At 41.3% G+C, this 26,473-nt stretch overlaps 1 protein-coding gene across 11 annotated transcripts in view; it reads left to right on the forward strand.

Annotated features, from left to right (window-relative positions):
* si:ch73-267c23.10 (serine incorporator 1) overlaps window positions 1-26,473 on the forward strand; it is a 128,635-nt gene that overhangs the window by 47,174 nt on the left and 54,988 nt on the right. For 10 of the 11 annotated variants that reach the window (XR_004930066.1, XR_004930067.1, XM_036133561.1 and 7 more), the window contains exons 3-8: window positions 3,058-3,251; window positions 6,850-6,929; window positions 7,027-7,164; window positions 7,259-7,428; window positions 10,364-10,454; window positions 10,926-11,127. Coding sequence is in view for 9 of the 11 variants with exons in the window: in XM_036133561.1 (XP_035989454.1) it covers window positions 3,058-3,251; window positions 6,850-6,929; window positions 7,027-7,164; window positions 7,259-7,428; window positions 10,364-10,454; window positions 10,926-11,127 (875 nt within the window). In the remaining 2 variants the exon portion in view is untranslated. Of the gene's footprint in view, window positions 1-3,057; window positions 3,252-6,849; window positions 6,930-7,026; window positions 7,165-7,258; window positions 7,429-10,363; window positions 10,455-10,925; window positions 11,128-25,593; window positions 26,118-26,473 lie in introns of those variants that run through there. The other variant, XM_036133569.1, reaches the window with a different exon arrangement.

Here is a 26,473-nt window from a genome sequence, read left to right on the forward strand (position 1 = left end):
GGAGTAATTAAGCATTAAACTAAATCCTAAATAATACTGCCCAGGCACAATTAGATCACCTTATGGGTGAAAATAGAGAAAAAAGGGGGAAATCTTTCTTTACTCTGACGTTGCCTTGGCGGGTGTCCTTCGGGTCCGCGAATCTGGTTCAGCTTCGGCGGGCCGGTGCGTCAGACAGCGGGGAACGGGAGGAGAAATCCCTTCGTCTCTCTCTGGGCTGTTTGGTTGCTTTGTTTGGCCAAAACGAAAGCATGGTCCCTTTTTACGATCAACGGCTCTCAGTCTTCGATCGAAGTGGGTTCAGAGAGTACTTTTAAGTCGACCTCCTGCTTTGATTAAGCAGGGATGAAGTTTGCTTCGAAAATCCTCGTTCCAGCGAGAAAATTGAGCACGGCACGTGGGGAAAATCCCAACAAAATTAAACAGCTGTGTTTCTTCCCAGTCTGGCGGGGCGCCGAGTAAGAAGGATGAGCACAGCGCATCCATCACTTATAAAGCCCTCCATAGTAACGTTATCTCGTTACTTTTTTCTTCCTGATAATAGGGAGTTTTCCTCTCCACTGGTGCTTCATGTATGCTCAGTGTGAGGGATTGCTGCAAAGCCATCAACAATGCAGATGTCCACTGTGGTTCTACGCTCTTTCATGAGGAGTGAATGCTGCTTGTCAAGTCTCAATGCAATCTGCTGGGTTTCCTTAGAAAGGAAACGTTTTGACCAATCTATATAAGTTGATTGAATTTCCTTTTGTAAAGTGCCTTGAGATGATGTGTTGTGAATTGCCACTATATAAATAAAACTGAATTGAATTGAATAGTCTGAAGCAGAGGAGAGTATCTCAGCTGTGTAAAACCTCCTGTGTGGTACCAGTATCTCAGACCGCACACCCTGAAGACCTCAACTGCTACAGGCTGGCAGAATTAACATCAGAGCAAATAAAGACCCTTGAGAAGCTGATCCTCAACCATCTTCGTCCCTTGGTGAGATCTTCAATGGAGCAACTGCAGTTTGCCTCCCAGCTTGCCATTTCGGTGGATGATGCTATCATCTACCTGTTCCACCAAGTTCTGGCCCACCTGGAGCAGTCATGAGTGGCCCACCACATGTGACGGAGCACATGGATTTTGGAATACCTCACTGGTCGACTGCAGTATTTGAGGACACGAGGCTGTGTTTCTGAAAAGCTGATCTGCAGCATGTGAGCACTGCAGGGAACAGTGCTTGCAGAGTTTCTGTTCACTCTCTACACTGTAGACTTCTCCATCAGCTTCATCTTTGTGGACCTGTCAAAAACCATTCATGTTTGGATAGAGAAGGCCTGCTGAGCTCTACAGGACAGTTTTGAAATCACTGGGAGAGGTAGAAAGAGGGCACTGACATCATATGTGCTTTACTATATCCACTTCTGCACTGATGCTGCCCTACACACAAAGACAATTGGAGTGTTTCCTAACCAGAAACCATGGGTGGACAGCTCGGTGCGGTCCCTGCTGAAGGCCCGGGATGCAGCGTTCAGATCTGGAGACAAACTGGCCTACAGCAGGGCTTGAAGCGAACTTAAAAAAGTCATCCAGAAGACCAAGCAAAGGTACAAGCAGTGCATCGAGGACCACTTCAGCAGCAACAATCCACGCAACATGTGAAAAGGCATCAGAAACATCACGGACTACAAGCGCCGCAACCAGCAGCTGAGCAGTAGTCTGGCTCCCTGACACCTTAAACAGCTTCTTCGTATGCTTCAACTCTCCAAGCAGCAGAGAGCCTGAACATCTTCCCCAGCCAAAGGAGCATCACCAGCCTCTTGTCCTGCAGCTCCACCAAGTGACCTCTTCCCTGAAAAAGATGAACACCAACAAGGCCGCAGGTCCAGACATGTTGCGAACCCGGATGCTTAAATCGTGTGTGGACCAGCTATCAGGGGTCTTTATAGACATCTTCAACCTCTCCCTGCAGCTCTCCACGATTCCTGTCTGTCTGGAATCCTCTGTTATCATGCCTGTCCTCAAGAAACCAACCACCATCTGCCTCAATGATCTCTCTGTTCCCCGTCATCATGAAGTGCTTCAAGAGGTTCCTCCTAAAGTACATCCTTTCCTGCTGGCCTCGACAGCCTGCAGTTTGCCTGCAGGGAGAATTGCTCCAGAGAGGACACCCTGTGGAGCATCCCTAACCCTAACGGTTAACCCTTGTTCACTGCCTTGTATTTTTGCCTTCATCATGTGTAATGTGAACTGTAATATGAACCGGAGTAGCAAAAGAGAAATTTTACCGCAGTGCCAAATGAATATTCTTGATTTTTGATTCTTGATTCTTAACTCTGTGGTGGCATCAGCCATCTTGTATCGTGTGGTCTGTTGTAACAGCAGCTTATCTGTAGCTGAGAGGAAGCGGCTGGACAAGCTCATTAGTAAGGTCACCTCTGTCTTCGAATGCCCCCTGGACTCTTTGCAGATGGTGGAAGACAGTAGGACTGTTAGAAAGGTCACATGTCTCACACCCCATGAATGGAGCTGTTGCAGAGCTGCTGTTCTCTTTTAGTGATTACTGCATCCAAGATTCTATAAGGACCGCTTCCGCAGATCGTTCCTTCCAGTTTCTGTTAGAATTTAAAATCTCTGCTGCTCACAACAGACTCAATAACTGCTAGAACATGCTAACGGTTACCTGGGTTCTTGATCATTAATCGTTTACAGTCTCTCAGATGCTAAGGTACACTTGCACACGCCTTAGCTACTTCGAAAGGCTGCTGTATCATTATGATTTTTTTCACATTATTTCATATTCTATATATCGGCTAGTGTTCAATTTTTCTTATCCACTATTAATCTAAATATTTTATCTTTTTTATGAGTATGTCATAGTACCAATAACTGTGCAATATTTACTCGAATTAAGCCCATGCTCTGCTGCTTTAAAAATAACTAGATTAGATTAGCTTGTTTTTCACTAATATCTACAGTGGGTAACTCTATATGTGTCTTTGCCAACGTCATGCCTGAATTTTTCCCACTGTGGGACAAAAACAATTTCTTTATCTTGTTTTTTTCTGTTTTTTGCAGGTCCCAGGTTTCTGTGAGGATAGCAAAGGCTTATTTTTTGCAGGCCAGCAAGCTTATTTGAAGTGTGAGATGTTCCTGGGCTACAAAGCAGTGTACCGCTTCTGCTTCGGCATGAGTATGTGGTTCTTAAGTTTTTCCATTTTTACAGTTAACATCAAGACCAGCAGAGATCCTCGTGCTTCAATACACAATGGGTAAGGACTGAAATACTTAGCGTATTATAAAATAACAAAACCTCAGGTTTCCCTCTTGGGGCTGGAACCATTAGGCACCTCACAGTTTTAATTTATTAGTTAAACAAAAAGGAGAATAAATAACTCAGACAATAAAATTTAAAACAGATTACATTTAATATTATTTAACATCAAATCTACAAGAAATATGTGTTTATTTCTGTACTTTCTGAGCTGAACCATAACAAGATCTTAATTAGTTCTAGTGAATGTGTAATATTATATAAAACGCGGATATTATTCACAGTTAGTACAAAATTTGTTACCTTATCATTAACTAAAACTCAGTTCTTCCTAGCAATGAGTGAGATTCATTCACAACACCTGCATGACACCTGCAAATCCCACTTCCCCGTCCTGTGCTGTCTGCAGGAGTGTCAGCACGTCAGTTAACAGCTCTTGTTGTGCGGTGTGATAACCAGGAAAAGGGGTTAGGTTGAAAAAAAGGCAACCCTGAATAAGCAGCTTTACATTTAAAAACAAGCCCCAAAAACAGTCACTTATTATAAGAAGATTTGGCAAAATTGATTTTTACATTATTTGAAATCTCTTGCCAAATATTTCTATCAAAATCACTCCCTCAAACTAGTTGTAAGCAATGTAAACACAGAAAATTTACTTAGACTTTTTTAGACTGTATTGTCATTCAACTGCACATCGTGTACTGTACATTTGAGAGAATATTCGCTGCAAGGCTCTGAGTAAAAACAAAAGAAAAAAGAGAAACATTATAAATAGAGGTATGAAAATTATGTGGTCCTTCATCAGCCTCTTGAAGCACTTCACCATGATCAGAGTGAGTGCGACAGAGTGGTAATTATTCAGTGATGCAATTGTGGGGTTTTTGAAGGGCTGCAACCAACGATTATTTTTCATAACTGATTAATTCCAAAATAAACATTTTAGACAGAACAAACAGGCACACAAAAATCAGGTAATGGATGAAATGTTTGTGTCAAAACTACACAAACATATATGGAAAATTTAGGTAAATATCTGCCAAACACATAGGCTATTTTATTTTATGAAGTGCAAAAAAACAAACAGGCATTTTTGTTTTTTTAAAGGCCCTGAGTTGTTGGAACAGTAGGATAAAGATATCCAAATAACAAAACTCAATAACAGAATTTCTATATATACTAACAATAAAAACACTTGTGTTTTATATAAATGTAGAAACAAAATAAACATGGCCTTCCATGACACACACACACACACACACACTCACTCACTCACTCACTCACTCACTCACTCACTCACTCACTCACTCACTCACTCACTCACTCATTGTAATGCAAAAAGGTAAGCATCCCAACATGCTCCTGGCAAATAATGTCTCTCTTTTTGGAGGCTAAGCTTCCTGCTTCAGAGAAAAGACGCTCAGAGGGTGTTGAAGTTCCAGAAATGCATAAGTAACACCTGGATAGCCTAGCCAAAATTGGCTTCCATCATTGCAATGTATTTTCTTCCTTGGAAGAATCTTTTCTTCAAAACATGAGGACTTGTTTTCTTACTTTGTTTTGAACTTCCTCCCCTTGGTTTACCCTGCCCTCGTCTTCATAATCAGGAACCAAGGAGTTCATCCAGCAGGATGGCAGGTGGTGTTGGTTCTGCAGTTTGACTATTAGTAGAAGTCTCTGCAAGTGCAATTGTCAGCAGTTTTGTTTGGTCTTGTAGGATTTCAGTAGGTGAAAGAAACTTAAGTTTCCCAAACCTTGGGTAGAGGGCCACTGCAGGAATCAATGTGTTAAGGTGCTGTATCAGAGAAAGCAGTCTCCCTTTTCCATCGCTCCTGTAGCTGCTCTGCAGCAGTAAGTTGGAAAGCCCGGAGCAGAACTGACTTGAAGGCAGCAACTTGGGTGGACTTAAGTAGGCCCTTTACGAGTGGCAGTATTACATATTGTCGTGTATTTCTATCCACTCATGAACACTGTGGCACATTCAAAAGGCTTGAGAGCTGATAAACGCTCATAAAACAAGCCCTACTGTTCTGGTTTCAAATCAAGGTACCTTTTGCACACTTACACATATTGTAATTCCCATCTGAGTGTATTTCATCCTGTCTCACTCCCAGAGTGAGACTTCTTCACTTAAACTTTGTCAAATGATTAAAACTTGAAAAATGTCACCATCATAGTGTGGTGTAAGTTAGATTTATGTATAAAGCACATCTAAACATTGCTTAAGCTAATCAAACTGAAATTAAAAGTAACACAAGTACTTTATCAATGTCATTAACCTGCTAACAAGGCAACAACAGCATCAGACGAGCTGCATGCGAAACTAACATGACGTTTCCTCACTTTGAAATGAAACAAACGCTGTGATTACCCTACCGATGACCTCTCTTCATCCCCAATAAAGCAGGGAGGATGTTTCCTTTTCTAACTTGTTTGCTGCATTATAACTGTGATGCTCCTGGGCCATGTTATATGAGGGTATTATTGTAGCAATATTATTTGCAGATGTGTTTGGAGAGTTGTGTTTCTGTTTCTGAAATTGGGTGTGTGCAATTGGATTTAAAAATGTGTAAATAAATCTATATATGGTCCGTGAGGCAGACACCCTGTCTACTTTCAAGACTAATCTTAAAACTTTCCTTTTTGACAAAGCTTATAACTAGAGTGGCTCATGTTACTCTGAGGTACCTTTATAGTTTTGCTGCTATAGGCTTAGGCTACTGGAGGACATCAGGATCTAATTTTCTCACTCTATAGAGTTCTACTGTTCTTCAATTATGCATTGTGTGTCGTCATTTCTGCTTTAACTTTCTGTTCTCTCTCTTTTCTCTTCATAGTAGGTACACCTGGTCTGGCGTTCTGTTAACTGTGACATCATCCAGAGAAGACGGCTCACCCGCTACTACCATCTAATGTAGAACAGATTACTAGATCAATGTGTGCTTCTGTGCTTGTTTGTCTCTCTTGTTGTGTCTCTGCTCTGTCTTCTGTAACCCCAGTCGGTCGAGGCAGATAACCGTTCATACTGAGCCCGGTTCTGCTGGAGGTTTTCCTTCCCGCTAATGGGTGGTTTTTCTTCCCACTGTCGCTTCATGCTTGCTCAGTATGAGGGATTGCTGCAAAGCCATGGACAATGCAGATGACTCTCCCTGTGGCTCTACGCTTCCCCAGGAGTGAATGCTGCTTGTCGGGACTTTGATGCAATCAACTGGTTTCCTTATATAGGACATTTTTGACCAATCTGTATAATCTGACCCAATCTGTATAATATGATTGAACTTGACTTTGTAAAGTGCCTTGAGATGACATGTTTCATGATTTGGCGCTATATAAATAGAATTGAATTGAATTGAATTGAATTGATCATAGTCAATTTGTGCCTTTATTTTAACACAATCCTGGTTTTGTGTGAGATTTAGTCCCCCTGAAATAATCTGTTCTCCTGCAGTCAGGAGACCCCAGCTAAAAAAGCTGGAGAGGCTGGATTCTACAGAAGATTTATTAATGAATTAACATGTGTTTCACATATCAGACACAAATATAACTGGTTAATTGTAATTATGTATCTAAAACTTTACATTATGTCAATTTATTTTCAGATATTGGTTCTACAAGTTTGTTGCCTTGGTGGCAAGTACTGTTGGTGCCTTTTATATCCCAGATGAACCTTTCATTTACAGTAAGATACTTGTATTTGAAACTATTGTTTAATGTGATTATTACAGTGTATTACAGAAGAGAAACTAAATGACTTGTGTGGCTTTGTCTTTTTTCAGCATGGTTTATCATAGGCTCTGGTGGAGCTTTCTTTTTTATTCTGATCCAATTGGTGTTGCTTGTGGACTTTGCTCACTCATGGAATGAATCCTGGGTGGGGAAAATGGAGAAAGGCAATTCCAGAGGCTGGTATACAGGTGTGTGTAATTTATTTTTTGACGCTACTTATAGTTTTATTTCAAAGGCTTAACCATTTTCTGCATCATAATTTATGCTTTCTGCTGTTTTTAGCTTTGCTGGCTGTCATGACCCTTAACTACGGTACTGCATTTACTGCTGTTGTATTGTGCTTCATCTTCTACACCAAACCTGACGTTTGTTTCATCAACAAGTTCTTCATCAGCTTTAATGTGATGTTGTGCACCGTGGCCTCTGTTGTTTCTGTGCTGCGCAAAGTACAGGTACAGGAGATTTTGGCTTTATCCACAAAATTAAGCAATCTTTTAATGATACATTAGTATGGAAATTTTTAAGATGCATAAATAAACAATAGCAAAAACATACAATTAAAATCAACATAAAAGTACATATTAATACATAATACTTCCTGGTGAGACAATCAAAACTCTGACATCTAAAGAAGTGAGTAAAGGTCTGAACGAGAATTGACCACTATTAATCTGTATGTCTGTACAATGGAGGAAGTCATTACAGTTTTCATGTCTTAAAGATTCCTCCTACCTTTTTTTTGTCATACTTACTATTTCCTATTTACTCTGTAGGAAGGGAAAAAGTGACTGAACCAAACTTGGTCTTTTTGAAAGTTATTCCCATTAAAGCAACTAACTAGTTGTCCCAACCTTCGCTTGAACAACTGCCATTAAACATTTAATGATAACTGATAATAAGCTTTTAACATCAATGTGCAGAAGTTTCCATGAATAATTGTTTTAAATCAGTCTCATTAAAGACCTTTCAAGTGATTGGCCAGTTTAATATCATGCCAGAGCATGTTGATTCTAATTACCTATATTACCTATATGCGATATGTGAATATTCAAGTCTACAAGGAATTTTCTTAGGTCAATTTGTATTAAGTTGTTAGATCAAATCCTTAGAAACAGTTTGCTTTTTTATAGCACAGGTTGCCAGTGTTGTGATAGGCTATGCATTGAAAAAAGCTGGTTATGTTTGAATGCTGCTGCCTAGGCAGTGAAGCTGAATAATAGTGATAGGTTGGTCGCAATGAGTGAATAGTGATAGCGAACCTATCACTATTGACTTCAAAGAGGCAGTTCTTTGAAGTGAATAACGGCTCTTCACCGTGAGCTGTGGTTTGTTGTTTGTGAGACCCGCACGAAAATGTGTGACAGCATAAGGGGGAAGATACCTGCTTGTTATACACTGAGCAAGAAGGAAAGTGCTACAGAGTGCATAAACAGCAGAGAGCACCTACTCTCTAATCTTGCCTGCAAGCCGAATTCTTGGAGCATTTGTGCATTCACAAACACACAAGAATCCATCTTGTCCCGCTCCCACCTCAATTGTTGTCTTCCTTACATTTTTATTTGATGCCGTGATTGGTTAAAACCACCCTTTGGTAGGCGGACACAAGGTGTTGCTTCGCCCAATTAGTTCGGACACTTGTGCTGAATGACACTCCTTTCTCAGAACAGATTTTATTGGAGCAGTCCCAGATTGAAAATGTGCAGAACGTACACAATATTGATCTGCCTTGCCAGGTTGCCTCATCTCCGCTCCCTCTCAGACATACTGAACACCCTTTTGACACAGCAGCACAGAGAGAAGAGTTGGTCACATGTTTGGTCATATTTTACAGTTTTTATTGATTCCTTTGACACAGCAGTCAATTCAAAAACCACATTTTTCAAAACAGTTAACGCAGAGGCCTGAGCAGTGGCACCAATGGTCAAAATGACACATTTTGTTTGCAAAAGGCTCCAACTCTACTAAAACATTTAAAATATGGACCAAAAGCACATTTTGCCCTGAAACAAAACAACTGGCACACAAATGTTTGAGCCCTTCCAATCACTCATTATACAAGGGGCAACAAAATACAAAATACCACACTCAATGTGAATCAGCGCGGCATTGCTGGTCATTGTAGCCAAAGACTGTACGCAGCTTTCATGTCAGTGTCATTTGTTGTCAAATTTGCCTTCTTACAAAAAAAATTATCCACAATCAGATATACTGTGATGCAAATTGTTTTGATTAGTCATTCTTTTTTTTTAAGATTGTGGCTACAAATGAAATATTCCAACAGAAAATACTAGGGCTGTCTGTCTCTTCTAGTCTCTTCTCTCTTGACAAATAGGCCACATGGTCCCCTTTATTCAGTTGGGAACATTCAGTTCCCAACTGAATAAGTGACTACATGACAAAGTGTTTGGCATTTGCTGAACAGTTTAAAAAATCTCAATGTTTAGGATCCATAATTTGGAAATTATTAAATGTATATCGATTTGGATGAACACAAAGACTGGTTTGTGATCTTTTATTGCATAATGTGCCACATTATTACATTATCATGTAATAACAGAGGAACCACCGTATTTTGGTAATAACTATCGCAAAAAGTTATAATTTTGTAACATGATTCAGCAGAAACTATAAGAAACTGCAATGAATGCATGAATTTAATTACATTTTGCACCAACTACTACAAAAATGGTTTTAGTGACATTTTATGACATTTGACACTGATTTTATGACATCAGTGTCATCCTTTTAAAGATAATGTTTTTATGAAGTATTTTATATCTAAATTTTCAAAACAGCTGTTTGTCCAGATAAAGAGTTTGACCAAGAAGTGGCCCATTGAGAAATACAAGTGCAACTACAGTCGCTTTTAAACGCTGTTTACCATTAAATGACATCAAGAAGAGCTTCATCCTATGATGTTCTCCACTCAGAAAACAGCATTGTTTAGTTCAAAGCAATAAAAACATGTGAGGTCCAAACACGAACGTGTGTGGACCTCGCATTGTGACGCTTGGTAGTTGGCTCCAGAGAAACTATATTTTGACACAATAACCTAATTAAGAACAAATGTTGTTAAACATAGAATGCAACTGATATTAAAGGCCACAAAATGTATATTTAAACCTGTATTTCTATTACATTCAGCCATTTGAGTTATGTGTGTGAGTGTTTGTGTATATGCCCATTGAGCAAGTGTATGTAGATTTGTCACCTGAACATACATAGTGTATACCAATCATGTAAAGCAGTCCAAAGTCAAAACTTATCTCTGTATTTTTTTTATTTTTAATGTCACACTTTTAAGCACTCGTTTAGTGGCATGGACTGCAATTCTGAATTAGGAGCAAAAAAGTAATGGATTAATACTTATCCAATTTGTATTTACAGGAATTTCAGCCACATTCAGGCCTGCTCCAGTCTTCTTTCATCACCCTGTACACAGTGTTTTTGACCTGGTCTGCCATGACAAACGAGCCTGGTGAGAATGTTTTTTCTAACATGGAAATTGTTCCAATTTTTGGTTTATAGATTCCAGGCTTAAACAAGGCTAACTATATTTTAACATGCATCTGCCTGGACTCTACAGACAAATATGAACAACATGACCCAGTACATATGGCAGGCCTCCCCCTAGCCATTGCTAAGTCACTTTTAAAAAAAATTAACAACCAATGATCCCTATTTGCAAAAGATACTGTTTAATTATGTAGGGGAGTTCTGAGAGCTGAATGTAAAAAGGAATTTCTGCTAATTTAAACATCTCCATAAGATTAATTGGTTTTAGTGCACCAAATTGCATTAGTACTTGTTTTATAGCTTGTAGTGCTGGTTGTTTTTTTTGATCCACTGATTTGCACCTCAGTTATGTACCAAGAAATATATGATTGTTTTTTTATCAGTAATTTCTCTATTTGGTGTATGCTGAAAATAGTTATTTTGTTGTGTTCAGATCAAGAATGCAACCCCAATCTGCTCAAGCTCTTCCATCAGATCACTGCTCCCACTCTTTGCCCTCTGGAAACAGAAAACCAGACAGCCATGGTGATCATTGGGGCTGAGGAACCTTTTCAGACATCCCCGTACTTACAGTGGTGGGATGCCCAGAGCATTGTGGGGCTGATTATGTTCGTCCTGTGCATTCTTTACTCAAGGTAAATATTTAAACCAAATAACTATCCATGGGTATTTGCTATGGGCATTAATCCTCTTGTTAAGGATAAGAAAGGCATAATGGTCCAAAGGTGGCAAAATAATTTTAATGATTTCAGGAATTCTGTAAGAAGAAGCTGGTTACTATATCTTTAGTACCTGCTTGTATTAAAAGAGCTTTGGTTTAACAAAAGTTGGATTCTGATAAATCCCCCTTGTCAAGTTTATTTAATATCAAAGAGTATGTTTGGCATCAAAGTAGGCAGGCATGTAAATTTCAAATAGATACTAAACAAACAAACAGAGGGTGTGAGGGAACAGGGAGTTGGGTGGGGACTGGGAATGGAAGAGCAACAAAAGCTCTGTTCTGATCATTGTTTTTCAGGGTTTATTATACTTCCCAGTGCACTGAAATTTCCTGCATGCATCATAGTACATCATAGTACTTTGCAAAGGTCCAGTTTCAAGCCACCAGCTAAGCTTTCTTTTAAAGTGGCCAAGAACAAAAGCTTTTTAGGGTTCCTAACATTTTTATTATTTCCTCTTGATATTAGAGGTGGGTATTTTTTGCACTAGAGTGTGTTGGTGTAACCTTCATCCTAAGATTTTTTTGCTTCTGCCATGGCCATGTTGTAATTTCTGATGGCAGTAATAAATTCCCAACTCGTAACATCACGCTACAGAAAAGTATGGTCGTTACAACCCTCAGCAGACATTGCAACATCACCATTTATCCAGCAGATAAAGGTAGATGCACAGTAATACTCAAAAACTGATTATCATTAAAAAAAGTATTTGATTCATTTGTTTTTGTGTTTCTGGGAGAGAAATCCATTGGGATTGTAATCTCTTTCACAAGGATGTCCTGGCCAATATGAGAAACAGCCCAATGTGCAAGGTGTAGCATTTCGAACTAACTATTCAATTCAATTTTATTTATTTAGCACCAATTCATGAAACATGTCATCTCAAGGCACTTTACAAAATCAGTCAGATTATACAGATTGGTCAAAAGAAATACCTATACAAGGGAACCAGTTGCCTATTGCATCAAAGTCTTGACAAGCAGCATTCACTCCTGAAGAAGCGAAGAAGAATGTTGTTTGATTATTTACTGCAAGGTATAAAGCAATAAAACATAAAAACAAATTACTTAAATGTTACAGATGCAAGATGTGACTAAAATCTAGTTTTTGTTTAAATCTAGTGATAAAAGAACTAGAAACTCCAACCTAAACCTGAATTGCTGATCATTCCAACATCAAAATAAGAAGGACTCATCTTTCATGACTGTGTACACAAAGGGGACCTTAAACCTCTGCCAAGTAAGGAGTTTAGACCCAGTACCAGTCTTATGACTGTATATATTCTAGAGTGCAATGAACTTGGAGTCAATATATGAAATTACAAAATATGTATGAAAATATACCAATGTTTCGTTCTTCGTATATTAAGTGAAGTAAATCCAGCAAGGTTATATAAATTACAGTGGTGAGCCTGTTATACCTCAGAGCAGGATGGTAAATAGAGTCCAATTTAGCTAAGGTTGGACCAGCAAAACATAAATGGCATCATCGTAGTCCAACCGTGATTAAAAACAAGCTCGGAGTGTCATGAACGAGGACAGGTGGACCCAGTATTCAGACCGACAAGCAGGAGGGTTTATTGGAGGCGGTCTTCACAATACAGGGACAGGCAGGCTCAGTGGTCAGAATAACAGTCCAAAGTCTAAAACCGGGTAATCAAAAAAGAGCAGGATAATCCAGAACAGAATCTGAGTGCAGAGTCGGGATACAGATCCAAGTTTGGTACACAAGCGGACAAGGTAAGACAGACAGGGATCAGGCAAATTCAGAAAATCCAAAAAACAGAAACAGGTCAGGCAAAACAGGCAAGCATTCAGATCAGGCAGGAAAAACAGGTTCAGGGGTCAGGCTGGCTTTTTTGTCTCTCTTGTTGTGTCTCTGCTCTGTCTTCTGTAACCCCAGTCGGTCGAGGCAGATGACCGTTCATACTGAGCCTGGTTCTGCTGGAGGTTTTTTCCTTCCCGTTAAAGGGGAGTTTTTCTGTCCACTGTCGCTTCATGCTTGCTCAGTATGAGGGATTGCTGCAAAGCCATGGACAATGCAGACAACTGTCCCTGTGGCTCTATGCTTCTTCGGGAGGAGTCAATGCTGAGCTGAGATGATGATAGTGTGGTCAGAAACAAAAACAGGAGCACATGTACCTGACCAGCTGAGGGGCAGTGATGGGTAAATGTTGTTTCCACCACACAGGAACCATCCTCCTTCTGTAGGTATAGATGCCCACGCTATGTAGTCCAGGGTTAACGTGGAGTTTGGAAACAGATCAGTGAGGTTAGCCTGGCACCCCTGTACCTGGCCCAGTTTTTTGCAGCCAGGCTTGAAGGGTGACTGTATGCACACAGGATGTTTATCACCGCAATCCACCTGGGCCTTCAGGCTTCCTACGTAGTTTCTGACTTTCTTGGTGAAGAGAAAGATCCGGGTGGTGTTGTTGTAGGTGGAAAATAACTTCACATCACAGTATGATCCATTCAATGAGCGTATGCAACGCGTGCGATTTTTTTATGTAGCTAGGTGCAAACACAGGTACGACGGCAGTCCTCAGGAAACACGTTCTGTCTCCTGCCGGCATGCTCTTAGCATACAGGGTGGGTTGTCTGGTGGATTTAGGCATCACTGAGCATACGTAGCAGTTAAAACTAACAAACTAACGGCGGCGCCCCTGGCGGCAGCAGCCGAACACAGCTCCTGTACCAACTCGCTGGAAACCACTCATCTACCCAGCCGATCAGTACTTGACCGCGAGCGCCTGTTGGAGTTACGATCAAGTTGTGTTTTTGGACTTTTAAATACCACGCTCGACTGTTTACGTGACTGTGGCGTCCTACGGAGACCAGCCCCGGAGGCCTGTGAAGCGGCGGCCTCGACGAGCAGCTCACGCCGGAGGAGAGCGACGCGGAAGCGGTGTAGCCGGCCGAAGAAGCGCGGGTGCCGAGGAGGCTTAGTAGCGAGGCTAAAGGCTAACCCATTCAGACCGCCGCTACCATCCATCTGGCTTTCCAACGTTCGCTCACTGGACAACAAAATGGACCATTTACAACTCGAGCTCTCTGCAAAGAGGGAGTTCAGGGACTGCTGCGCTCTCATTCTGACCGAAACATGGCTCACCTCAACAATCCCAGACAACGCCGTAAGCCTGGAGGGACTCGCTACTTTCTGCTCCGACAGACAAACAGAACTCTGCGGTAAGTCCCGAGGAGGCGGACTCTGCGTTTACACCAATAACACCTGGTGTAAAAATGCTAGATTAGTCACAAGTCTCTGCTCTCCGGACATTGAGCTTATGATTATTAGCTGCAGACCTTTTTATCTGCCTAGAGAGTTCACTGTTGTTATCATCGCAGCGGTTTATGTTCCTCCCAGCGCTAATACTAAAGATGCTATGAGTGTTCTCTATCGGACCATCTCTGAGTTGCAATCTGCACACACAGAGGGTGTTTTCATCATTGCTGGGGATTTTAACCAGGCAAATATGAAAACTGTTCTCCCTCATTTTTACCAACACGTGGATTTTGCAACTCGGGGAGAGAACACTCTAGACTTAGTCTACACAAACATTAAAGGAGCATTCAGGGCAGCCCCCCGCCCCCACCTGGGTTCTTCAGACCACCTTTCTGTGATGCTAATTCCTGCATACAGGCCCCTGCTGATTAGAGCAAAACCAACAGCGAGGCAGGTGAGGGTGTGGACTGAGGGAGCCATGGAGGCGCTGCAGGACTGTTTTGAGTGCTCTGACTGGAACATGTTCAAAGCTGCTGCAACTTATGAGGACAAGATCAACATTGATGAGTACGCCATGACTGTGTCAGCCTACATCAACAAATGCATTGAGGACGTCAGCACCACTAAGACCATCATCACCCGAGCCAACCAACGACCCTGGATTACTGCGGAGGTCCGTCAAGCGCTAAAAGCACGGAACTCAGCCTTCAAGTCTGGAGACAAGGAGGCATTGAGGACAGCGAGAGCCAACCTGAACCGTGCCATCAGGCTAGCAAAGCGGAACCACAGTCAGAAAATCCAGGAGCTTTTCCATGACGCCAGCAACACCAGGAGCATGTGGAAAGGCATACGGGCGATCACTGAATACAACACGCCCTCCCCCCGGTGGGTGAAGTTGATGCTGACTTCCTCAATGGACTAAATAACTTCTTTGGGAGGTTTGAGGCACTAAACAGCACTCCAGCAGTGAAAGCTGTTCCCCACCAGGAAGAGGAGGTCCTCTGCCTTGACACCACCGACGTGTGGAAGACTCTGAGGAGAGTCAACCCGCGGAAGGCCCCAGGCCCCGACAACATACCTGGGCGGGTGCTCAAGGAGTGTGCAGGTCAGCTGGCTGGTGTCCTCACAGATATTTTTAACACCTCGCTGGACCAAGCCATAGTGCCAGCATGCTTCAAGTCTGCCTCCATCATTCCGGTGCCAAAGAAACCTCAAGTCACCTGTTTCAACGACTACCGGCCTGTTGCACTGACTCCCATCATGATGAAATGCTTTGAAAGGCTGGTAAAGGAACACATCGTCTCCAGTCTCCCCCCAACACTCGACCCGTTCCAGTTTGCCTACCGACGGAACCGCTCCACTGAGGACGCCATCTCCTCTGCTCTTCATCTGAGCCTGGCACACCTGGAGGAGAAGAACACACACGTGCGGATGCTGTTCCTGGACTTCAGTTCAGCGTTTAACACCATCATCCCACAACATCTGGTGGGAAAACTGGAGCATCTGGGCTTCAACACACCCCTACGAAACTGGCTGCTAGACTTCCTCACCAACAGACCTCAGTCAGTCCGGGTCGGGCAGAACACCTCTGATGTCATCACCCTCAGCACGGGCTCCCCTCAGGGCTGCATCCTGAGCCCCCTGCTGTTCACCCTGATGACACACGACTACGTCCCCAGGTTCCCCACCAATCACATCGTGAAGTTTGCAGACGACACAACGGTGGTGGGCCTGATCAGAGACGACAACAACCAGGACTACAGAGAGGAGGTGGAGCAACTGGTGGGCTGGTGCAGAGACAACAGCCTGATCCTGAGCGTGGAGAAGACGAAGGAGATCATCGTCGACTTCAGGAAAAACCATGCTCCACTGTTCATCAACAACTCAGCGGTGGAGGTGGTCAGCAGCACCAAGTTCCTGGGGGTGCACATCACGGACAACCTCACCTGGACTGTGAACACCACGTCACTGGTGAAGAGGGCACAGAAGCGACTGTACTTTCTGCGGAGGATGAGGAGAGCCCGCCTGCCCCCGCCCATCCTCACGACCTTCTACAGAAGCACCATAGAGAGTATTCTGACCAGCTGTCTCTCTGTGTGGTGTGGAGGCTGCAGTGCCTCCGACTGGAAGAACGTGAGGAGAGTGGTGAGGACAGCAGAAGGGATCATCGGGGCTCCTCTTCCCTCCATTAAGGACATTTCATCGCAGCGCTGTGTGTCTCGAGCCCGTAACATCATCAGGGACCCCTCACACCCCCACCATGGACTGTTCTCCCTGCTGCCCACTGGAAAGAGGTTCCGCAGCATACGCTGCAGGTCAACTAGGTTCTGCAAAAGCTTTTTCCCTGCTGCCATCAGACTGTTGAACTGCTGAACAGCTGAAGTATAAAAACGGACTGTGTACCACACTCGACTCGCTGATTTGCACATTTGCACATTTGTACCGTATCCTGAAAAATTGCTGCTGCACCTTACCCAGAAACGTACTGCAAAACTGTTTACAATGCAACTGTCTACTTTTAAATCACTGCTGCACCTTACTGCATATTTGTTTACATTTGTTTTACATTGTTTACATTTCAACTGCCTACTGTTCACTGCTGCACTTTATCCGGAAGTCAATTGAAACATATCCTGTAAGCGACTGTGATTTATCACTGCACTTTATCCTGTACTGTAATTCACTGCAAGGTATCCTGTAGAGTTACTGCAATCTTTCTGAGCTGTGTGAAAACGAAATTTCGTTCTGTATGCACTCTGTGTATACAAAATGACAATAAAGAAAGTCTAAGTCTAAGTTACTCATGTTCTTCTTCTCTTCAGCCAACATCGTCATATACATCTGCCACAAGTTCTCTGGGTGATGGTCTGGGAGATTTCCCAGCTAAATCTTCATGGCAGTGAGTGGATGAAGCTTTTTGCTCTCTCACTCAGCGGATCTGGACTCAAACAGATAATGCATGCAACAGCCACAACGCAACAGAAGCTATGTATGGGAACCCCATTTCTGCTAGGTTAGCAGAGATGTTATTTTGGAAAAATTTTGCCCAGGACTCTAAAGAACAGGGATCAGTTGATTTCTTCACCGACGTTGAGACGAGTGGTCCTAAAAAACCAAACCCCTTTGTAGTCGGACTTCCCTACTGTTCTAACCTTAGGTATTTAACACTCTCTGTAACTTACAGTGGCTGAGGTGAATCCAGGATGGTCTTTCAGCGACATTTACAGCTGTTGCCGTGGTCAGGAGCACTTGGTATGGTCCTTCCCACCTTGGGCTCGCCCAGTCCTTCCTTCTGATGACTTTGATGAACACCCAGTCTCCTGGTCTCACTGCTTGTGGATCCTGTGGAGACAAAGGTTCTTCTGGCAGTAAATTTGCATTGGACACTTCTTTAGACTGCAACATTTCTCTCATGTGGTCCGCTAGTGTCTTTTCTTCCTCCTTAGGTGGTGTCTGTATTGTAAACAGCGGTAGTTTGTATGGTCTGCCATGTATTATTTCAAACGAATTCAAACCACTGCTCATTGGAGTTATTCTCATGTACAGTTTTACTAGGTCCAGACACTCTGGCCATGGCCTCTTTGTTTCTTCCATGCGCTTTTAAAGCCTGGATTTAACTGTCCCATTGGTTCTTTCCACAAGTCCTGCACTTTGTGCATGATAAGCACAGTGATTATTTAAAGTTATTTATAACCTGCTTGTCATTTACTGAATCACTTTGTTCACAAAATGTGGACCATTGTCACTGTCGATCAGAATCAGAATCAGACATACTCTAATAATCCCAGAGGGAAATTACTTTTGTTACACGCTCCAAATACACACATTTTTATATATATATTTACAACATTCCACACCATGTAATATAAATATATACATATATAAGTCTATATATATATATATATATATATAAATATATATATATATATATATATAAAAACTATAGATCCAAATAAAGTGATAGTGACTTGTGTAAGAACAGTGCAAAGAATGCATAAATGTCAGTTACAGAGGGGGGGGGGGGGTTGTCTGAATTACTGAGGGAGGCGTAGATTGATGACTACAGGCAGGAATGATTTCCTGTGGCGCTCTGTGGTGCATCTGGATAAGAGGAGTCCTCTGCTGAAGGAGCTCCTCTGCTGGGCCAGTGTTTCCTGGAGAGGATGTGAGACATTGTCTAAGATGGACTGAAGCCTGGACAGCATCTTCCACTGTGCCACGGTCGTCAGAGTGTCCAGTTCCTCCCCCACAATATTGTCGGCCCTCCTGATCAGTTTGTTGTCAGCGACCCTCAGCCCACTGCCCCAGCATGTGACATGAAAGAAGATTGTGCTGGCCACAACAGACTCATAAAACATCCTCAGCATCGTCCCACAGGTGTTAAAGGACCTCAGCCTCCTCGGGAAAAAGAGTCGGCTTTGGCCCTTTCTGTAGACCGCCTCTGTGTTTCTAGTCCAGTCCAGCTTATTGTTAAAGTACACTGCAAGGTACTTATACTCCTCCACAGTGTCCACAAGGACCCCCTGGATGGAAACAGGGGTCACAAGTGTTTTTGTCCTCCTCAGATCCACTATTAGCTCCTTAGTCTTTGTCACATTGAGCTGCAGATGGTTCAGCTCACTCCAAGTGACAAAGTTGCCCACCACTGCCCTATATTCACTCTCATCACCCTTTTCAATGCAGACAACTATTGCTGAGTCATCAGAAAACTTCTGAAGGTGGCAGGACTCAGTGCAATAGTTGAAGTCTGAGGTGAAAAGGGTGAAGAGGAAGGGGGAGAGGACAGTCCCCTGAGGGGCCCCAGTGTTGCTGACCACCCTGTCAGACACACAGTTCTGTAGGCATACATACTGTGGTCTGCCTGTCAGGTAATCAACAATCCAGGACACGATGGGGGCCTCCACCTGCATCGCCGTCATCTTCTCACCCAGTAGAGCCGGACGAATGGTGTTGAAGGCACTGGTGAAATTAAAGAACATGATTCTCAGTGCTCGCCGGCTTGTCCAGATGAGTGTAGACTCTGTTCAGCAGGAAGACGATGCTGTCCTCAACTCCCAGGTGGGGCTGGTAGGCAAACTGTAGTGGATCAGTGAAGGGCCTGACCATGGGCCTTAGCTGCTCCAGGACTAGTCTCTCAAAGGTCTTCATGATGTGGGAGGTCAGTGCTGCCGGTCTGTAGTCCTGAGGGCCGCTAGGACGCTAGATTTTCTGTGGGATGCCAAAGTTTGGAACTACACCTTTGCATATAGCTTTAGCTACTGTCAATGCATCTGTGTGCTTTGCTGGGATTATTTCAACCCATTTTAAAAATGCATCTGTCATTACAAGCCAGTATTTGTAAGGGCCACTTTGTAAGGGCCACTTTGTCTTAGTTTAATAAAATCCATATACATCACTTCAAAGGGTCCCTGTGGGTGTGGAAACTGTCCACGTTTTGATCCTAAATTACCCTGAGGGTTATGTTTAACACAGAGTGTACAGGGTTTACAATTTTTTTTGCGTAAGAATTAAATCCATATGTTGAGAAGTGTTGCTGTATTACAGCCACAATACCCCCTGTTGAAACATGGCAAACGCCATGGCTCAAAATAGCTGCTGCTTGGAATAAGCTTTTAGGGAGAGCTGGTTTGTTATAAACTGTATAAAATCAGTCTAGATCCACCGTTGCTCCATTTTTTAACCACATTTGTTTTTCTGTAATTGGCGCAGTTTGTTGTCTGTTTAACAACACTTCTAGATTCTCAGGATCTAGTCTTTTAGAGTAGTAAGCTACAGGTTTTTAGCTTATCACCATGAGGCTGTAACAACACAGTGGTCATAAAACTAGCTTAACAGTCGACTGTTTGGATGAATGGTTTTTGATAATATTTGGTAGAGCTAAGACAGTTGCTGAGATAAGCTCTGCTTTTAGCTCTGTGAATTGCTGCTCTGCTTCTGAGGTCCACTGGATTGTGTCTGACATGGCCAATGGCGTGTTATAAATAAGATTTAGGAGAAGCTGAGTTTTCTCTGCATAATGTGGAATCCAAGCTCTGCAGTATTTACATAATCTTAAAAAGGACATCATTTGTTTTTTAATAACTGGTTTTCGATGCACTTTCTATCGCAGTTTTTCACTCTGCCTGTATCTTTTTACCTTTTTCCTATTAATTTACTTGTTTCTGCACCCACTGCATTTTATCTCTGCTAACTGTGTTCTGTTTAAGCCAAATGATGTAGCAGCTGCAGGGAGTCTATAGTGTTCAGCTGTTTTAGACACAATTAGAAAGTCATCCATGTACATTAACTGAGGCAGTGGGCTGAGGGTTGCTGACAACAACAGACTGAACAAACTGATCAGGAGGGCCGATGATGTTGTGGGGGACGAGCTGGACACTCTGACGACCGTGGCAGAGAGGAGGATGCTGTCCAGGCTTCAGTCCATCTTAGACAATGTCTCACATCCTCTCCAGGAAACACTGGCCCAGCAGAGGAGCTCCTTCAGCAAAAGACTCCTCTTACCCAGATGCACCACAGAGCCCCACAGGAAATCGTCCCTGCCTGTGGTCATCAATCTTTACAACGCCTCCCTCAGTGATTCAGACACCCCCCCTCAGTAACTAACATTTATGCATTCTTTGCACTGTTCTTGCACAAGTCACTACCACTTTACTTGGATCTATAGTTATACATACATATATATATATATATATATATATATATATATATATATATATATATATATATATATATATATATATATATATCAGAATCAAAATAAAGTTTATTGCCAAGTAGGTTTGCACTTACAAGGAATTTGACTTGGTGTTGATGATGCAGACAAAATAAAAAAATAAAATAAAATAAAATAAAATGGATATATATATACCGAAGCTATATACACTTAGTAAACTGTGCGTTAATGTAACGCAGAAGCTTGTAAGTCCTGAACGGGAGAGAGAGACAGTGTCCAGTTTCACAGAGTTATATAAGGCCAGTAGTAGATGGGAAAAAACTGTTCTTGTGGCGTGAGGTTTTGGTCCTGATGGACCACAGCCTCCTGCCAGAGGGAAGTGACTGAAATAGTCTGTGACTGGGGTGTGTATATATATATATATATATATATATATATATATATATATATATATATATATATATATATATATATATATATAGATAGATAGATAGATAGATAGATAGATAGATAGATAGATAGATAGAGATATATTGACTTACCAACAGTGCGCACTTTCGAGCCCTTTTATATATTTAAATCCACACATACACATAGACATATACATACATACAATTTTTTTTCTAGCGCTTGTTTCTAACCGGCACACAACGTTTTTCCATTGATTCACCTTCAACACACCATCTATTTTATACTTTTCCTTCCACTTCTACAAGTATTACTTGGATAAATCTGATACATAAACTTTTCATCCCCTCTGGGATTTACCTTTTTACTCTGTCCTGAACCCATCCTACTTACTTTTGCATTGTGTTTATCTACCTTCCAGGACCTTAATCCTGTTTCTTTTAATGTACCTTTAAGGACTTAAACCTGTTTTTCCTTAACTTCTACATCTACGAGGGACTCAAACCGCTTGTTTACTTCGAGGGACTCAAACCTCTCGATTACCTTTTCGGGGAACTTTTAATCACTCGTAAACCTTGACAAGGGACTTTAACTGCTTGTTTACCTGTTCGGGGGAACTTTTAATCACCCGTAACCCTTAACGACGGACTTTAACCGGTCGTTTTAACACTTACTTGCTTTGGTTGGTTTTCTCCCGGTCGGATCCCATCAATCCCTCGTTGGCGAAAGGAGTTAACCTATGACGCTGGCCCAGCGAGGAAATTACTTCGCTGGGACTACTTTTTCAGGTCCTAGACTCAGACCGCCAGTGGTTTTCAGCACGTTGCTCCTCTCGTCAGCGAGTTGATATATTCGGTTATAATAAATAACCCCTTAGTATCCTACAAAGAAAACCACACAAACACAAGTTTAGGCTGTCCTGCAGGATATGGCAGAGGGGCCAGGAACAGAGAACCTGCTCTCTGACAGTCGTGGCTCACCTGCCCTGAGCCACCTCTTTTTCTCTGCCTTTATTATCAACTTCAAAGAAGGGACGGGAGAGGTCAAAAGTTTACAACATGGAGGTTTGCACACAAATAGGGGAGCAAGTTTGTTTGGGGGTGGTGATCAGTCACCTGCGAGTTGCACAGCTGGATAAGGAAAGACATTCCTTATCTGGGTTATCTGAAGTTAAAAACAACAGAACACCCCTGAAGGCCAACCCTTAAAACAAACCAAATGCCTGTAACTTAATCAAAATAAAATCATTACCTTCACATTTCTCTAACAGTGTTGATCATCAGAATAATTCAGTGAATCCAGGTTAACTGCAAATCTGAGTTAAAGAACATGGAATGACGTTAAATTAGCTTAACTAATTAAGAACAACATTTGGCATGTGTTTTAACCCATTCAAAATGCAAATCCTGAGTTAAACAAAACATTATTTGATTAAATAACATTTTGTTTGAGTTAAAGCACCAAAGTTCATCTTAAAGACATGGAACAAGCTTAAATTAGCATGACTAATTCAGAACAACATTTGGTATGTTTTTCAACCCATTCACAATATTAACCCCAAGTTACATAAAACATTATTTGAGGAAATAACATTTTAAAGAGTGATTTGCTGAGTAAAATCATTACCTTTAGGGACGCTCGATTTTATTAATGTGATTATACCTCCAGTAGCCTAGGGGTCACTGTAGCGCTCAGTCGCTAAAATCGGCTAATCCTAAAGTTACAACGGCAACATTTTTTTTGTCGCCGTTAATTGCGCGTCAAAACACACACCGTTCCCTAAGGTTTTTTCCCCGCTGTGCTCTCCGGACTGTGTTTCTTTTACCCTCTGCGCTTTCCGTAGTTTCAGAGCGCTAGAGACTAACAAAACAGACCCGCGCTCACCGTTGCACAGTCTGTTTATTTCATGCGACTTTGGGCTTGTTTTTTTCTAAAGGCGCTTGTAAATTTCATAAGTCACAGGTTGCAGGTTTTTTGGGCATGATTCTGAAAGTGAAATCGCTTATTTGGGCTCTAAAATAAGTGACGAAACAGCGGTTATTAAGAAACCTGCCTGCACCAGACACTTTCTATCCAGCTGAAATATCCCTCTGCCATAGGAGCCAACGGTAGTAAAGGCAAACAGAGCAACTCTGCACGTTTTTTCTGCAGTTTACGGTGCAATAACCGGTGATAACTGCTGAAAGTTGATTACATGGTGCAGATCACCATTTTAAGCAGACATTGGTTCTGAAGATGAGTTTTTAACATGCTGATAACATTGCAGAAACCCAACCCATAAACCCCACTTTAATGCTTATTAATTTGTTTTCTCTGTATGCCTAATACCATGTCTATCTTTGTTTAAGAGGCAAAAAAATATATTGGCTGAAAAAAAAAAATATATATATATATATTGGCATGGTATTTATTTACAAATTTATTTACACATTGTGTAAACATCAGGACGTCATGATTAGTCATTTAGCCATTATAGTCCAGAGTTTAACATTTGGCTCTAGGTTGTCTTCATTCCAATTCTCAAAAGTGCTTGAAAAATAACAAAATAAAAATATTTTTTGTACAAGCATGTATTTTATAAGTGTCATTTATTGCAAAATTGCATATTAAAATGCCCAAACAGGCTATTACACTTTCAGAAATAAAAGGATAAAACATGCAATTAATTTGCAATTAATCTTGAGTTAACTATCGACATTATGTGATTAATCAATTCAAATAAAAAGTTTTAATCGTTTGACAGCCCTAATATAAATACATGTCTTGTGTCCTTCACATCTGTTAATTTAATTTTTTGTTTGTTTTTGAAAAGTATTAATATGTTTTCTGCTCGAAGCGGTTAAAGTAAACTAATACCCACTCCCGAGTCCAGACAGTAGATGGCACAAGTTTAAAAACAATAGTCTAACCTACTGGATCTAGCTATTTACCTGAAAGAGAAGCTGCTAGCTAATCAAGTAATAAATGAGAACGTGTGGCAGCATGAACGTCAACAAAGTATTTTGTCATATTTCGGCCCGAAAAATCAACAGAAAAGGTCAAGAGCAGATGACGGAACAAGCAGCCATGGTAATGTTGCAGGACGAACTTTGGTGGATGATAATGATTTGCAGGCAGACAAGACAAGAAGCAACAGCAGACGATTTCTCCACCTTCCCGCCCAGGACAGGTTACATGCTGTCTCGAGCCAGACAGCATGCAGGCCACATAACCTTGTTGTTATGTTCATTAATAAAACACTTGAAATGATCCCCCCCCTGGTTTTTTTGCAAATTGCACACTGTATATATGTATATATATGTATACATATATGGAAATATATGTTTTTGTATATTGTTATTTATATATTTATAAATGTTATATATATAGATTTAAATAAATAACATGCAAAATATTTCAGCACATGACTTTCTCAGTACTTGATAATTTTAGAACATAACATAAAAGTATATGGCATTTGACATTTTAAAAGTTTTAAGCCCCCCCCCCCTGAACATGAGAAAATCCTCGTTATTCGATGCTGTAGCACATATTCCCTAGTTACTGGGGGAAAATGGGGAGTACCAATATGGCGGCTGGTGGCTTCAAAGCGACTCGTTCTAACAGCGGGCTATTAGCACTCCAGTGTATAATATAGCTCAGTGGTGCTAGCAGTGCTAGTGCTGCCGTTTTTCCTAAATTACTGAAGGATATTGTTGAATCAAGTCCAATTAACCCAGATGAAGGATTCCATTTGGTGTTTTCTGGCAACCACTCGACGGTGAGTCGTTTATTTTATGACACTTTTATATTATATTATAAATGCGGTGGCTACACGCCTGCTTAAAATCTATGTATTGGCATCTTAAAAATGGTCTTATAGCTTAAAAGATCATTCTCTTTTTGTTGATTTTGTGGCCGAATAGAAGAGATGTTCTCAAAGCATTAAATAAGCCCTTTGATTTTTCTAAATTTTGTCTTTTAAGGATAATTTTAACTTACTTTTCATTAAATTTGTCAATGCCTATGGAACTCTGGATGGATGGCAGTTTAACCCTGTTTAAGTGCTAATTTTTGTTTTTATATATGACCTTGTTTAGGTCAAGTTTTTTTTTTCCACCCCCTGTTCCGACCAAGGATGGGAGCTACCTGATGACCAAAGGATTTAATTGAACCGGGCTATTTCATTTTTCCGGACCAATTGCCGTGGATCATAGACAAAAAAAACAACAGATGATTGATTGATGGACCATTAATCATCCTGCAAACAAAAGGACAGATTTAAATAAGAGAAAGAAACTCCTGGGTGTTATTAGGGTTATTTTTGTTGTTTTTCTGTTGTGTTTGTTTATATTCATAGGAAATTATTAATACTATTATTGAATACCTCCCTAAATGTATGTAAAAATATAAATTTGAATACAATAAGTACTTGTCTGTTATTCACACATAGGCTCCTCAGCCGAACCTCTGACTGCCTCTTACCATATATGGCCGTAGTCAGGCGCCAAGCTTTAATAAGCGTTACAATCGGAACTAACAGCAGCACTGGGCTTCAGATGTGGAACATTGATTTTAAATAATTTCTTAATTTTCTTTTGTTTGATGTATTTTGTCATGCAGGACAGTGTTTTTAAGTCCGAAAAACTGTGAATAAATGTTTTTCAACATCTTACAATCACTGTGACCAGTTCCTATGCATAATGCACTTAAATAAATGTTTAACTGAGTAAAAGTATTGTTGAACTTGCGAATACTTTTCTTAAACTCTGAGGTTATTTTGTTTTGTAAAAGGGAAATTTGTTTAATATAAAAATTAACAACATGTCCACTTTTATTAGTTGTATTTAATCTTGCAATGAGTTTACATGTGTGGCCCCCTTGAGATTAGATTAAGCTGAATGTGGCCCCTAGACCAAAATGAGTTTTACACCTCTGGTTTAACACATGTTAATTTAATAGCACTGGCCTAATCCTGCT

The sequence above is a fragment of the Fundulus heteroclitus genome, unplaced genomic scaffold (assembly GCF_011125445.2).
Source record: "Fundulus heteroclitus isolate FHET01 unplaced genomic scaffold, MU-UCD_Fhet_4.1 scaffold_64, whole genome shotgun sequence".
In the NCBI taxonomy this organism is placed as follows: Eukaryota; Metazoa; Chordata; class Actinopteri; order Cyprinodontiformes; family Fundulidae; genus Fundulus; species Fundulus heteroclitus.